This window comes from Paroedura picta, chromosome 11 (genome assembly GCF_049243985.1).
Source record: "Paroedura picta isolate Pp20150507F chromosome 11, Ppicta_v3.0, whole genome shotgun sequence".
In the NCBI taxonomy this organism is placed as follows: domain Eukaryota; kingdom Metazoa; phylum Chordata; class Lepidosauria; order Squamata; family Gekkonidae; genus Paroedura; species Paroedura picta.
The window spans coordinates 35,389,731-35,405,713 of record NC_135379.1 but is presented as its reverse complement, the minus strand read 5'-3'; the positions used below and the strand labels follow the sequence as shown (position 1 = coordinate 35,405,713).

General features: G+C 39.8%; 1 protein-coding gene across 3 annotated transcripts in view; it reads left to right on the top strand.

The window, feature by feature from the left end:
* Positions 1 to 94: 94 nt before the first annotated feature.
* TOP2B (DNA topoisomerase II beta) overlaps positions 95 to 15,983 on the top strand; it is a 46,903-nt gene continuing 31,014 nt past the window's right edge. The window contains exons 1-4 of one of the 3 annotated variants that reach the window (XM_077302852.1): positions 95 to 661; positions 6,678 to 6,848; positions 8,120 to 8,210; positions 14,427 to 14,490. In XM_077302852.1, coding sequence (XP_077158967.1) covers positions 548 to 661; positions 6,678 to 6,848; positions 8,120 to 8,210; positions 14,427 to 14,490 — 440 coding nt within the window. In that variant the 5' untranslated portion in view covers positions 95 to 547. Of the gene's footprint in view, positions 662 to 6,677; positions 6,849 to 8,119; positions 8,211 to 13,217; positions 13,277 to 14,426; positions 14,491 to 15,983 lie in introns of those variants that run through there. The other 2 variants (XM_077302851.1, XM_077302853.1) reach the window with 2 other exon arrangements.

Genomic DNA, 15,983 nt, shown 5'->3' with positions numbered 1-15,983 from the left:
AGGGGAGCGAGCCTCTTGCGTGCGCGTGACACTGTACGCCTGCGCTGTGGAACGCTTGGCGGCGGGTGCGCGAGAGGAGGGGGGGCTGGTTGCGCGTAAGCGCTCGACGGAGCGAAGGAGGGAGCCGCGGCTCGCCGTGAATGGGGGCGCGCGCGGCGCAGGCCGAGTGAAGAGAGCCCGGCCGATGGGGGGGAGGAGGGAGGGGGCCCCGCTTCGTTGTGTGTGGATGTGCGCGCGCATTAGCGTGAGGGGAACCTCTGGGCCCGAGTGAGTGCGTGTGGGGGTGGGTGGGTGCGCGCGCGAGCGAACCGGGTGGGTAGAGATTTCCCTCCCCCCCCCCCCGCCGCCTGTGGAAGGAAGCGGCTCTCCTTCCTTTTAAATAAATAAATAAATAAATAAATGGCCCTGTGGTGCATGAAGAGAAGGGTGTGAGTGGCGCTTCAGCGTTCTGGCGGCCCGGCACGGGTTTCTTTCTCTTTTTTTAAACAAAAAGAAGTCGTTTTATATTTATAATAATAACTATTTATACTGAGGCGACTGCCTGAAAATGGCAAAATCAGGAGGTGGCGGCGGCGGCGGCCACGGAGGAGGCGGCGGAGGTGGTGGTGGTGGCGGCGGCGGTGGAGGCGCCGGCGGCGGCAGCGGGGGTCTAACCTGGGTGGTAAGTTGCCTGGCGTTTTCTCCCGTTCCTTCCTTCCTTCGCTCGATGTGGCTTTCTTTCGCAGGCCTAAGCCTGAAAGGAGAGGCGGAAGGCCTCGGGGGAATAATGGAGGAGCGAAGATGCTCCGCGTCGGGGTGGAGGATGGGGATGCAGGGAGACGGCCGGCTTCTCCAGGGCAAATGCTGGGGTTTGCGGTGGCGTGGAAATGGGATTCCGGAACAGGCGTAAGGGCGCATGTGGGGGTGGGTGGGTGGGGGGAAGTTGTGGCTTTGGTGGCACCGGGGAATGCCTAGCACTTGCAGAGGCTGGCCCTGGCCCTCCAGATTGAAAGGGGGCGTGCATCCTCTGGTGTTGCGGCTCTTAGGGACATATGCTTCATTGGAAGCTGAAGGTTACAACCCTGGTCTGTATCGGATTCGGTCAGTTTCTCCTAGATAGTAAAGAATGCAGGCTTTCGCCTCCTTCTGCACCCCCTTAGTTTTGTCTCTAGCCTTACACTAAAATTAAAAGGAACTTTAATATAGCTGTCTGCCCAGCATCTCTATTTCTATCATCTCTATAAGTCTGATTAGCTTTCTGAAAGCTGGTGGGTTGACTTTTTGTGGCTCAGTTTCCACATCTCATACAAAGGGAAAAGGGGGGGGGGGGAGGAAATCCTTCAAGATTTTCTGGTATTCAGTATAAAAATTTAATTAGACCAATGTGGGCTTTTGTGGTAAGGGCTGAACAGTCCTGAGCAAGTTTTTGTGTCTTGCAAAGGTGCATTTACTGTTGCAATTAAAGAACTTGAGATGCTGTTGTAGCTTGTTGAAAGAAATGCTTATTCCTTCTGGAAAACCTCAGGAGAGAGGAGAAAGTTGAATGGGGACAGTTCTGGTAGCCAATCACTACTCCACTCCTATTTCCTCTGTTCAGCACAGAGTTCAGATTAGGGTCACTTTCTTAATGTAACTGTCAAGAGGACAGTACAATTGTAATAAACTAGCATCTCCTTCCTCAGATTCATGTTCGAATAATAGATACTAAAATTTGATTCCCCCCCCCCCATTTTCTTAGAAAAAATCTCCCTGCATTATATTCCAGTTTTCTGTTGAGATGAATCTTGGTTCATGGTTTGTTAAAAAAATGGCAATCTTGTCTAATCCTAGAAACATCCTAGAATATGTGTTGTTGTTTTTAATGAGGACAGCAGCACTTCAACATAATGGACACAGTAGAAGTATGGAGTATTTTTTCCTTTGAAATCAGGCAAGTGCAATGCAATCACCAAGTTGCATTTTTTTCTCTATATAAGTTATTTTCTTTTCTTTTTTTTTCTTTGTGTAGGTGCATAAAGAAAAGCCCAGCTTGGTTTGTCAGACTTGGGACTAGTCAGTGTACTAAGTCTATGGGTCAGGGATGGATTTAATTCAAATGGCAGTCTAGAACCCTCATCATATGTAGGTCCACTTAAGGGTAGATAAAGCAGCCTGCCATTTGAAACTCTAGGCTGCAAGCTCTTAAAAGATTGGCTTGCAGGTAAGTGCCCCCAACCTGCTGTTTCCAGTTGCAAGTGCTGAAGGAACAGTGCTCTTAACAGTGTTTGTGCAGGCACTGTGGGAGTTCATTAACTCCTTAAGAAACAACTTGAAAGTGGGACCATAATCAAAGACTCTTACTTAGGATGTGTTTGTTAATTGTAGCAATTGTTCCTGATACTTTGAGGCATAATCTGTGTCTGGCACATTCACATTGATATCTGGTAACTGTGTTTCCTCATAACTGTAACATTGTTGCTACAGTCAAAACAACCTTTGCATTTGTGCTAGATTAGCAGTTCAAAAGTTATCTTTTGTGATATACCAACTGAATAGCCAGCTTAATTTTTTAAAAATCTAATATTTTATAGTGCCAAAACAAGCACAAAACATATAACCAAATAACTAATTATCAGTTGTTTCTCCAGTCTTGTTCTTCACATTCTCATATGGTTATTGCTTAACAATATTTGTACCAAAATTGTGACTCAGTGTAGACTGCGTCTGCTAATGAATGGAAACTGCACCCATTCAACCTTCTTATTCTACTTGGAGCATTTCCAGAAGAAGAACGGATTTCTTTAAATAGAGTAGAAGGGCATCTCACAAATGTTTCCTTAGATATGGTTGATCAGTATTATTCTAGTCTCCCCTTACCACTAAGTCTTGTACAATTATATTATTATAGGATACTACCAGTAAATCAGTGGCACTGTGTCTTCTGTTATTCTTGTGTTTAATCTAATTATAACTCAACAAACAGGTGAATAACCTTATTTTTATAATTTTGATATATGCATTTTCAGTTCTGTCATCTTGAAAAAATAGACACCATTTATACATTCTAGCCAAACCTAAGCTAAATCTCATTGGCCTTGATAGTAGTTATGTGTCCTCCATTGAGATCACTATGGTAAAGATGTTCTTAACTTTGCTAGGTTACGCCCGAGCATGCAGTCTTAAGCAAACTTAGACCCTTTAAAATCCTTTGACTTCAATGTACTGAAGGGTGTAACTTTTTAGATTGCCATATAAATTTCTCAGTTCCAAGAGATGTATCAGTTTGAAAATATGGAACAGATGTCTTCAGGAGAGTTCAACATTGCTGTCTCTCAGTGTTCATTCATGTCTCCTGTTAATATAGCCTTTTCTTTTTTGTTGCAATTGTGTGTCTTCTGCCAAAAGTTTGCCCCTGGCTGAATTCACAGCAAATTTTATTTATTTTATGTTTTTTGCAAATCTGAATCCCATACAAATTTTCTGCAATATCATTTGGATTCTTTGAATATAAGCATATGGTTAATTCTTTAGAATACCACTTGTCAAGCAAGGGAGATATGATTCTATTTGGGATTTTTAAATTCTGAATTGTGTAGTACTTAAATGTTTCTATTGTGGCACAAACTATAATATTTTCTTTTAAGTTTGTTATTTGAGTTTGAAGTCTGTTTTGTCCAGAAACCCCCTTTCAATAAGTTACAGCAACTGGTAATGATATTTTGATATTAAAGTCTTTCCCTCAGGTAGATATTATATGTGTGAGTAAAGTTGTTTTACTGTAATAAAAGAAATTAAAACACTATTTTCTTACATGCCCTGACCTGTGCATCCAGAAACCTGTGCACCTCAGAAACTAAGCAGGGTCAGTCATAATTAGTACTTGGATGAGACACCACTCAGGCAGTCTGGGGTTACCACCCAGAGGCAGGCAGTGGCAAACCACCTGTGAGCATCTCTTGACGTGAAAACTATGGAGTTGCCATAAGTCAGCTGTGACTTTTGCCCCCCCCCCAAAAAAAACCCAAACACAGTTCAATGGGGAGGGGTACTAATTTTACTTACATCAAATTTACAAGTTCTGTTCAACTTGCCCACAACTGGTCTTGCTTGAAATTAGGTGTACCCTGGCTTAGCTTGTATCCAGAATATGGAAAAATGCAGGTATTACAGACTTGGCCAGTATCACTTCTTAAGAATGATAAGTTTGATACTTCAGGCTTCTGATTTTTTTTTAATCCCATTATACTTGGCAGCAGCAAGCTTGCTAAAGCATTGCTCAAAGTGTGTCTGAAATTCTGTGCAGAGTTGCTCCATTCTAAAGCTGCAAAAATGCAATCAGGCTACTCTAAACTAATTAAAATAACGGATTTAGCTAGAATAACTACATGCATTTGCAATGTTAAGTATGTTTGATGTGTGTGTGAGATATCTGCTATAGAGACACACATGGGGCAAAGGCCATCTTAAATGCCATTATTTCTAATATTTGAGGGTCTGCTTTCTTGTACACCTGTTGACTTCTATGTCAAAGATAAACTTGTATGCATGAAACCTACAAGGTCATCTTCCCCCTTTCAAATATATGAATCAATGAGGTAATATTAGAATATACAGTAAATATGTTCAGTTCTTAGACTAGTTCAGCTGCATTCCATAATATATACAACAGTCTGTGCCACCCAAATTCAAACTCTCCTAGCATGATACTTCAGAGTTCTGTAAATATAATTGTGTGCTCAGTGGTACTATTTTATACTTTCCAATCTATTGCTGTTCATACTCAATAACTAGTCACCCATGGCCTCATTACATGTAGCAAAATTAAATGGGTTCTGTCCCTGCAGGCCTATGACGTGTCTGGCTTCAGAATCATATATTTTATTTATATTACAATAAAAGATATACAGGTGACGATTATTGGCTATGAAATCTGAATACCATATTTTAATAGACCTATAGACTGATTCCATGAAGATTGATGATTTAACAAATAATACTGTATAAAGGATTTTTATTTTTTATCTTACTACAGGGTCATAACATTTAAAGATTGTAGCAATGGTAAAATAAGCTCAAAACAAAATAGAAGAAGAGGAATATAACAAATCTGTAAATAATTAAAATCAAGAAGAGCATAATAAAAATTCAAACTCAGTTGTAACAAGAAGAAAGAGCACATGAGTTCACGCACCAAGTGCTCCTCAGAATATAGGATTTGTAAAATTTAAATGTTGTGTACCTGTAGTTCGAAGGCCAGTTGCAACTTATTTTTTTTAAAGTTTTCATAGGCAACAAGCTGCAGGATAAGTGTTTTGGATAACATTTTAAAAATTTGATTTTACATATTAAAGAGAAATGTTTCTTTTTATTGAGACCTTGAAGTAGCCAAGGGTAGTCTTAGTGATTGTGGGGCTGTGGGTGAAAATTAAAGATGTTATGGGCTCTACCCATGGCTGTACCTTCCACCTGCTGACCTGATGGATAACTGTGGGGCCTGGGTGGCCTTCACTACGTGGGTAGCTGTTGGTTTGCCAGGCAGTGGTGTACTTCCTTCCTGTACTACTTTTCATACTGTTTGGGTCCGACAGTCATCAATGTCAGCCTTGTATAGTGTGCCTTGTAGCAGTAAAATGTAGAAGTTAAAACTACATGTTCAACATCCTCCTGAGAGGAGGTATTCTGTGTATTGGATGTCAAGATTGCTCCTCCTTACTGCTGCCACTTTCTTGACAAGACCTTTGGCTGCAAACTAGCCTGTGATGTGTGTGTGAAGATATAGAGTGGTGTGAAGCAATAATGCCAGAGAGCACCGCAGAGATCTTACAGTAGTTTGGCACAAATGCTGTCTACCTTATAAGTGCTTCCTGTCGACTTTCTGTGTGACGTACTGAGAACTGGATAAATTATGTTTTAAAATGTTCAGAGTACTTTTATAGTTCTGCAGTGTGGCCTATGATTTTCAAACTATATATCCAATTGAGATGCAGCACTGGGTGCATAAAAATACCAGCAACAAAATTAAGCTGTTTGACTGCATGTACTTCACATTGGATGTTTGCAAGATCAGGTTGTAATATCATGACCTAAAAGATCTGCTTCCTACTCAGTTCACAGATAGTTGCTTTCTAGCCTAGAAAATTTCCAGGTTGTGTAATTTGGAACTTAATATGTCAGCTTCATCATATTGGCTATGTCCCAGATGTTGTAAAGCTATTTATGACTTTTTGTTCCATTATCTTTATTATGACTTTGTTATTATTTCCAGCAAGTTGCTGAGCATAGTGGGTAAGCCCTAAAGAACCGTGCACTAGTTGAGCATGTTTTGGGGATTGAAGAGAATATCAAAATCCGTCGTGACAAGGCACAGGGAATTTCTTTAGTGGGGGGGGGGAGTTCAATAGTAGCTTTTAGGTTTCACATAGAGTTGTCAGATAATGTGGGAGAAACATATAATTTCTGTCATGGGACAGCTAATTTCTCATTTATTTGTAAAAACAATATGAAAATATTGTTCCATACTGGAACAGTCAACTTTATATTTTTCTTACAAGAATGTATCTTACAAAATAATGAACCTGGAATCCAAAAAAGTTTGAAATGTGGTTTAGAAAGCCACAGTTGTTTAATTTGTTGAAAGTATTTTATATCTGAAATAACGTATTATAAATTTGTTTATAATAGATCTGGGTATTTAACTATTCTTCCTTTTAAACTTTCAGACACTATTTGATAATCAGAACAATGCTTCAAAAAAAGAAGAATCTGAAAATTTTAACAAAAATGATTCAAAGAAGATGTCAGTTGAAAGAGTTTATCAAAAAAAGACTCAACTTGAGCATATTCTTCTCCGTCCTGATACATATATTGGTTCAGTAGAACCTGTAACTCAGGTACATTTCAGTATTTCTCTTGATTAAATTGAGGTACTATTATTTTCACAGAAAAATATCAAGTTCTGGGTTAGATCTTGCATTACATCTCTGATGGCAAAAAAGATTTCCATCTGCAAAGCTTCCTTGTTTGCCTTCTCCCACTGCAGCTCAACATGATCCCCCAAATGCTGCTCCTGGGGAATAGGGGATCCTCAGGAACAGTATGAAAAGGGGCAATTAGAGACTCAAATTGCTCCTTTCCCCTGTCTTGTTTAGCCTCTATATGTGCTCTCTTGGTTTCTGTGGGGTACCAGAAAAGCAGGGTACAAAAACAAGTAGCTATTCATCCTCTTGCCTTTTCTGTATTTGTTTGGGGGGGGGGGAGGCCGGATGGGAGAGCCTGTGATGATGGAGCATTCCCCACCCTCGTCTTATATGCGAGTCAATAAGTTTGCCCAGATTTTGTGGTAAAATTGGGTGCCGCGGCTTATATGCGAGTATACACAGTATTTTTGGAGCTTAATGCTAGATCAACCACTATCAGTTTAGATTTTATATTTATATTCTGTATTTTATACTGTTTTATTATTTACTGTTTTATTATTATTAATTATTATATTATATTGCCTCAGCCTTTATAATACTGAGCTCTGAGCCCCACTTTGTGGGAAAGGGACAGTATATAAATTGAAATAATTAATAAATCAGAATAGAGAGGGGGACAGTTGGTGAAAATTGTCCCCTCTGATAGACCCATTATGCACGGATGGGAAGGTCCGCATTCGGGGTGGAATGGTGACGCCTAAATTCACCGATAATGCACAGCGCTGGCTGCAACTGGCCGCAGATTCGGTGCATGCCGCCGAAAAAGCCGCGTTAGCGAAATGCGGAAGTAAGCGGAGCTTCCGGGCAACCGGGATGCAACCAGAACTGGCACCGGGGTCACCGCGTGCATAATCGGTTACTCTGGGTTTTGCCGCCATTGCGTTCCATCCCGTGCGTAAGCAGTTTGCTTCTCATCTTCCCCCTCCGCGTTTTCCATGTGACCTGAAATCGCCTTTTCGGCGGCCGTGCATCATAGGCCATAGTGGCAGTTTCTCATAGGATCCAAACATATGCTTATGACTAAATGCCAGGCTGAAAGTCCCCTCCCCCATTTTTATATCTACATAAAATGACACAGAAATACATAGTGATCTGAACTGAAAATAAATATGTTTTTTATAATTGTGAAGTTATAGTGAAAAATATTTAACATTCAAAAAAAGTATAATTTAATTTTCATATAGCTGATGTGGGTGTTTGATGAAGATATAGGAATGAACTGTAGAGAAATTACCTTTGTTCCTGGATTATACAAGATCTTTGATGAAATTCTTGGTGAGTATTTTAATAATGTTCCTCTAACATTTATCAATTGCATAGTGCTTAAAAATTGAGAGAATATAGGTAAACATTGGCCAGTGTAGAATACCAACCAATTACTAGTTGTACCTGAAGTTATAGCTCAATGGAAGTAAGAGAGATTGCATGTTTCCTCACGGGGACTTCTTGGACGATTGATATTCAGCCATTATTGAAATCTGTTGTTGGTGGTGTTCAGATCAAGTTTAAGGAAGAAGTTCCTGACAGATCGGTTTCTCAATGGAACAGATTTCCTCAGGAGGTGGTGGGTTCTCCATCTTTGGACATTTTTAAACAGAGGCTAGATAGCCATCTAACAGAGAGGCTGATTCTGTGAAGGCTCAAGGGGGTGGCAGGTTGCAGTAGATGAGCGATAGGGATGTGAGTGTCCTGCATAGATTGGACTAGATGACCCAGGAGGTCCCTTCCAACTCTATTATTCTATGATTCTATGATTCTAAGGTATTGGTATTGACCTTCAAGGACATTCTTGGTCTTGGCTCAGCATATCTAAGGGACAATCTATTTCCTTATGCCCCCTGCAGAACACTTTGGTCTGTGGGAAATAATAAGCTGGTGATCCTTGGCCTGTGGAAAGTGTGCCTGACCTTGACCAGGGCCTTTTCAGTCCTGGCCCCTATCTGGTAGAATGAGCTCCTGGAAGAGCTTAGGGTCCTGTAAGAACTGACACAGTTCTGCAGGGCCTGCAAGATGGAATTCATCCATTAGAAGCAGAAGAAGAGTTGGTTCTTATATGCCACTTTTCTCTACCCGAAGGAGGCTCAAAGTGGCTTATAGTCATCTTCCCATTCCTCTCCCCACAACTGTGAGGTGGGTGAGGCTGAGAGAGCCCTGATATCACTGCTCGATCAGAACAGTTTTATCAGTGCCGTGGTGAGCCCAAGGTCATCCAGCTGGTTGCATGTGGGGGAGTGCAGAATCTAACCCGGCATGCCAGATTAGAAGTCTACACTCATAACCACTACGCCAAACTGGCTCTCTCTAGGCATTTGGTTGAGGCCACATATCTATATATACATATCTTCAGCCATTTTCCATGTGGTATGGGTTCTGGCAAGGGGGGGATTTGCTGGGATGGATATTGTTCTGGGGGGGGGGTAAATTGTTGCTGCTGCCTTCTACTGTAACTTATGGCTTTTATTGTATTTTATGGGTTTTATTATTATTGTAAACCACAATGAGCCAGTAAGTCTGGGAGTGTCAATAAATAATAAAATAATAAAATAAATAAATCTGATTTATACTGAACCAGGCCCTTGGTTCATCAAAGTTAGTATTGTCTACTCAAACAGGCAGCAGCTCTCCAGGTTCTGAAGCAGAGATCTTTCATATCAGCTGCTGTCAGATCCTTTAGCTGGAGATGCTAGGGATTGAACTGGAGACCTTCTGCCTTGGCTGTTATGTTCTTCCTTGTGCATTACATTCTTGCAACACTTACTTCGCCTAACCATAACTTTAGCCTAAGCTGCTTAACCCAGCATCCGTAAGGATTTACATTGGATTGGAAGCACATACAGTTCAAAGGAAATCATGGTTAACATTTCTGCAGCAATTAACTTAAATCATGATTACTGGCAGTCTTCAAGCAAAGGTTGGATACACACTTTTCTTGGATGCTTTGGGCTGATCTTGCGTTGAGCAGGGGGTTGGACTAGATGGCCTGTATGACCCCTTCCAACTCTATGATTCTATGATTAAAGGTGGAAGTGAGTGAAGAATGTACAGTTGCACTCCAGTGGCTGTTGATCAACTACTGTTAGATCTGTCCTGATATTTCAGATTTTGTTTGAAACTACTAGCATAGTGTAGCATGTAGCCTTCAGTTTCACATATTGTATGATCCAGCAGCATAAAGGTAAAGGTAAAGGTATCCCCTGTGCAAGCACCAAGTCATGTCTGACCCTTGGGGTGACGCCCTCTAGCGTTTTCTTGGCAGACTCAATACGAGGTGGTTTGCCAGTGCCTTCTCCAGTCATTACCGTTTACCCCCCAGCAAGCTGGGTACTCATTTTACCGACCTCGGAAGGATGGAAGGCTGAGTCAACCTTGAGCCGGCTGCTGGGATTGAACTCCCAGCCTTATGGGCAAAGCTGTCAGACGGCTGCCTTACCACTCTGCGCCACAAGAGGCTCATCCCCACAAGAGGCTCATCCCCAGCAGCATAGAGAGCATAATAATTCAGCATTGAAACTATGTCAATAAAATGTACTAGGCCATAAAATGTTGTATCAGCAATATCTCCATAATATATCTGTTACCTAGGAGGGGAAAATGTCGATTTTTGTAACAATTCCCTCCCTGATTATCTGGAGGTTATGTTTATTTGCTGTAGGTGATCACTGTATTCTTATTTACAAGCATACCAAAATTTTATAGGGGAAGCAAATTTAGCAGTCCTTAAGCAAAATACTTCAGTGTCACCAACATAATCCTCAAGGATTGACTTTGTTCTACATGGGCCTTCCCTTGCCCTTGACCCACAAATTGCAGCTGGTACAGAATGCAGCTGCTAGGGTCTTCACAGGAGCATCTTGGAGGGCCCACATCCAGCCAGTGCTGAGGAAGCGGCATTGGTTGTTTGTTTGAGAATGGTGCGCTATAAATTAAATAAATTAATAATAATAATCTGCTATAGAACTTTATATTCTCATTTCATGTTAACCATCAATTCATGTTTGTTTAAAATTTTCAAGAGTTATTATTTCATATATGGAAGAACTGGGAAAACATTGATCTGGTGTGTAGTCTAATTGTTTGCGTAGTTGGCTTTCAGGAAACTAAAATGACTTATCTGTGAACATATCTAGTGACAAGAAATAGTCCCATGACGTCTGAGAGTTGAACAACATAGAACTGCTATGGCTTTATGTTTCAATTTATTTGGAGGAATTTGTGGTTTTATGTATTCTTTTTATTTATATACTGCCCTCCCTGGAGGCTCAGGGCGGTTTTCTGTCTGCGTACTCTCCCTGAATCTTACTTCTGAATGGTTGTGTCCTTTATTTATGCCATTCCCTAGTGCTACACTAACTGTGTGCTACTCCCAACAAAAATGATTACCACCACCAGCCCCAACAGAGCTTCTGAGTCCTTAATACTAGTATCTTTGTTGGAAATTCTGCAAGCTTTCCCTAGCATGGAGAGGCAATGGAAGTAAAAGTTTCATATGTTAAATTTGCCTGTGATGCTGCTGTCACAGGAGCCTGGCTGGAATGGCAGTATAGTCTAAACAGTGTTAGAGTCCTCTTAAGTCCATTGACTTCAGGAGACTTAGAAAGGTATAACTCTTCTTAGCTTGCTACCCTAGAAATAAGTGGATTGTGCATCTCCTATGACTAGTGTTAAAATGTTCTGTATGTTTTTAAGTCTAATTTAAAAATAGTTTAGCTCACATCTGTGATTCTATTAAAGGATACTTACTATACTACCTTTTATAATAATTGAAATGTGAGCAGGGCCAAGAAGTTTTCCTGGGAACTTATTATGTGTTAAGCTATGTCAAAATGAAGACTTAATATTTTTGTAACTATAGAAGGCCTTTTAGATCAGTGAAAGACAGAGACCTTGTCATATACAAAGCTGAATCAGCATTTTGAAAAGAGAATTTATGAGACATCTATTACTGTTCTAGAAATATAACATTACTCTTTAGTGAGAGTTTATTGTGTGTGTGTTGGTAAGGACTGAACAGAATAAAGTGATCTGGCCAAATATTGGTTTGGATGCAACATATAGCACTTCTGCAGCTTAGACAGACTTCTGCCAACAGCATGTGACCTTTGAGGTTGTTCCCTCCAGTGGCAACCCAAAATGCTCCAAGGAAGAAAATTAGAGAAAATAAAATTTAATCAACTGTCAGTTAAATTCTCTCTGAAATATAATTGCCTTGTCTCTCTGGAATGTCAGGCAAAAAAAGTAGTCAGAAGGAACCTACCTATATAATTATTTTATTTTCGTATGCTGCCCTTCCCAGTCAGGCTCAAAACAATCCATAAAAATTACATTTATTATAAATAATATTAATCAGGCAAATTAGGTGCTAAAAACAATTAAAGCCACCTCCTTTTATCAATATGTACCTTTACAGGGGAGGGGGGCAATCCAGGTTGAGAGGGTTTAGTGGACTGGATGGATTCTCAGGTAGGGAGGCCAGCATTTCAGATGTCATTTTCCTGGCTTCAACTGTAGGCCAGGTGGGACAGTTCAAACAGCATACTTACATGAGTATTAAGAACATAATAAAAGCCAATGGCTCACCCAATCAAACACTCTGTGTCACTCCGTGCTCAAAACCCGGGTCCACTAGCAGGGCCAGAACTCCAGAAGTCTTCCCACTGTTGTTTCCCAAGTACCAATAATACCCATAATACAGAGCATCACTGCCCCAGACAAAGTGTTCCATTTGTACCTTGTGGTTAATAGCTACTTACGGACCTCTGCTCCCTATGTTTATCCAATTCCTTCTTGAAGTAGTTTATGCCGGTAGCTGCTACCACTTCTTGCAGCATTGAATTCCATGTGTTAATTACTCTTTGGATGAAGAACTACTTTTTAAATCTGTTCTAAACTTGTTGCTCATTAATTTAATTGAGTGATTATGGATCTTGTATTGTGAGAAAGGCAGAAACGTATTTCTTTACCTTCTCTATCTCATGCATAGTTTTGTAAAACTCTTATCATGTTGCCCCTCAATCATAGTTTCTCCAAGCTAAAGAGCCCTAACTTCTTAAACCTTTCTTCAGAGCAAAGGCATTCCATCTCCTTAATAATTTTATTTGCCCTTTTCTGCATCTTTTCCAATGCTGTAATATCTTTTTTGAGGTGCAGTGACAAGAACTGTATACAGTATTCCAAATGAGGCTGCACCATAGCTTTATACTGGGGCATTATGATACTGGCTTGATTTGTTTTCAATCCCCTTCTTAATAATCTCCAGCATAGCATTTGCCTTTTTTATTGCAGTCGCACACTGAGTCAACATCTTCAGTGAGTTATCTACCACGACTCCAAGATCTCTCCTGGTCAGTTACCACCAGTTTGGACCCCATGACGTATATTTATAGTTAGAATTTTTGGTTCCTATGTGCATTACTTTGCACTTACCTATTTTTAACGTCATTTGCCATGTTTACACCCATTCACCCAGACTTGAAATATCCCCTGGAGCTTCTCACAGTCCTACCTGGTTCTCAGTGCCCTGAACAACTTAGTGTCATCTGCAAACTTAGCCACTTCACTGTTTGCTCCCCCTCCAAATTGTTAATGAATAAATTAAAGAGCACCATACATAGAACCAAGCCCTGTGGTACTTCACTACTTACTACTTTCCGCTGTGAAAGCTGCCCATTTACACTCTTGTTTCCTGTTAACAAGTTTTTCAGTCCATAAAAGGACTTGTCCTCGTATCCCATGATTGTTGAGTTTATTTAGAAGCTTTTGGTGAGAAACTTTACCAAAAGCTTTATGGAAGTCTAGGTGAATAACATCTACTGGAGATAGATCAAGATGGGTAGCTGTGTTCGTCTGTCTGTAGCTGTAGAAAAGAGCCAGTAGCACCTTAAAGACTTGACAAAAATTCTGGAAGGGTATGAGCAGTGACTCACAAAATCTCATATTCTGCCACAAATTTTGTTACACATCTTTAGTGTATCTACTAGTTTGTTTTCTCTCTCAAATAATTCTAAAATGTTAGTGGGACAAGAACTTCTCTTACAGAATCCATGCTGATTCTTCATCAATGTGCCTTCTACCTTTTATAAGGGATTCCACCAACTTACCTGATATTGATATTAGACTGACTAGAGTGTAATTTTCCGAATCTCCTCTGGGACCTTTTTAAAAGATAGGTGTCATATATGTATGGTATTCTTATATGTATGAAAATGTTGGAGAGGCTCACACATCTTCAAAAAAATGGCACAAATGTAAAGTGTGAAGTATGCTCTAGGCTTTCATTAGTCTACTCTTATGTTCATAACAAAAAATCCCAGAGTAAGTTTGTTATCAGATGATTAGGAAAATAAATAAGACTATAATATACGAAATACATCCCATTCTGTAATCTGTATAATGTGTTTCTCTCAGTTTCTCTCAAATGTATTTGTGATAAGTGTATAAAATATTTAGAATTATAATATTTATTGATACTAATGAGTTTTAATTCATTTCTAGTAAATGCAGCTGACAATAAACAGAGGGATAAGAATATGACATGTATTAAAATATCAATTGATCCGTAAGTAAAGTATTATGATTTTTTTCTACTTGAGAAATTGAAATCTGGACTGCTTTTAAAGTCTGTAATGTTTTTAAATTCTGAATGGCATTATTTATAATAGTTAAAGGGGAAAAACTATTATAAATGGGCATAGGTTTATTATGACAAAAAGAGTGGAATTGATAAATAAGAATGGTATAGTCAAAGGTGGGAGGGAGGCTCTAATTCAATGTATATCCCAGTGTACAGAGGTGAACATGTTTTATGAATGTGATATAAAATCAGCACTTTTAATTAGATGCTTTACTTGACTTCTCAGTGCGTTCATATTTTCGAAGGTAGCACATTTTGACAGTAGCCTATTCCTATTTGCCTGTTTTCCTTTCTTTTAGAATTGTCAGATGAATTGTTTGATTTTTGGTTTTGGATGGCGGTGACCTCGGGCATAATCTGGGATTTTCCTCAAAGGCCTGTCACCGCCACTTCGGGCTTTCCAGGCCCGTGCATAATGGTTCATAGTGTGTTGTTCACCCTTGAGTAGAAACTGGAGATTATTCATTTAGTAACTTTAGGACTATTAAAATGTCATAAACTTTTGTAGCCAGGTACATGTTCTGCTTTAGTTCTGTTATTTTAGATCTGGTTATCTCTACAACCCAAATCCTATTTCATTGCTTAGTGAATGTCCCATTCTTTTGAGTGTATTGACTCACTGTATGTAAAATAATAAGAATAATTATTTCTTAATGAGGCTTAGTAATAAATAGGACAAATAGGTGTGAAGGTGGGCATTGAGATAGAATTTGCAAGTGATTGCTTGGGAAACAAATTAAAACTGAACATTTAAAGTGGTAAGAGAAAGAATCGTACAAACAGCGGCTTTTGTCCTTGTAATTCTATTCCAGAAAAGCTACACTGTTATGCTGACTCAAGATCACTCTTCTCTGGAGATGTAGTGATGAAAAGCTGTCACTACTTTGTCAGTTACATTGATATAAAAAGTATAGCTAGCAGTCTTACCAGTTGCAGTTGTGCTGTTACCTTTATTTGAAATAGTTTTAAGAAGCCTATTTTATCAAGGAGGCTTTCAACCATGCGTAATCAAGAATTTTAACATTGAGGATTAGTAATCAGCACTGAAAGTTGTGACCTCCATTTTTTGAGGTGGTGATTCCAAAATGAGTAAAATGGTGACAAAGCTGGTCCTTGCAGTTCCTTGAAAAATATCCTGTCACATGCAATTGACATAGACTAACTTGAGCATGTCACTGGAGAGAGAGCACTTTGAGCTAAGATAATACACCAGAGGAGGACCAGCAAGATCTTGAGGGGTGGGAAATCTAATGTTCCTGTTGGCCCTGCCTTCCTCCCTTTTTTCACTTGTTATAGTTACCTAAATGCTTTCCCACCTATCGATCCTGCTGGTTCCACTTCCTTCTCTGTTCAGTCACAACCTACTTTATTTCTTCCCTCCTATTTTGCGAGCTGTCTCTTATCCATTACACTACAGT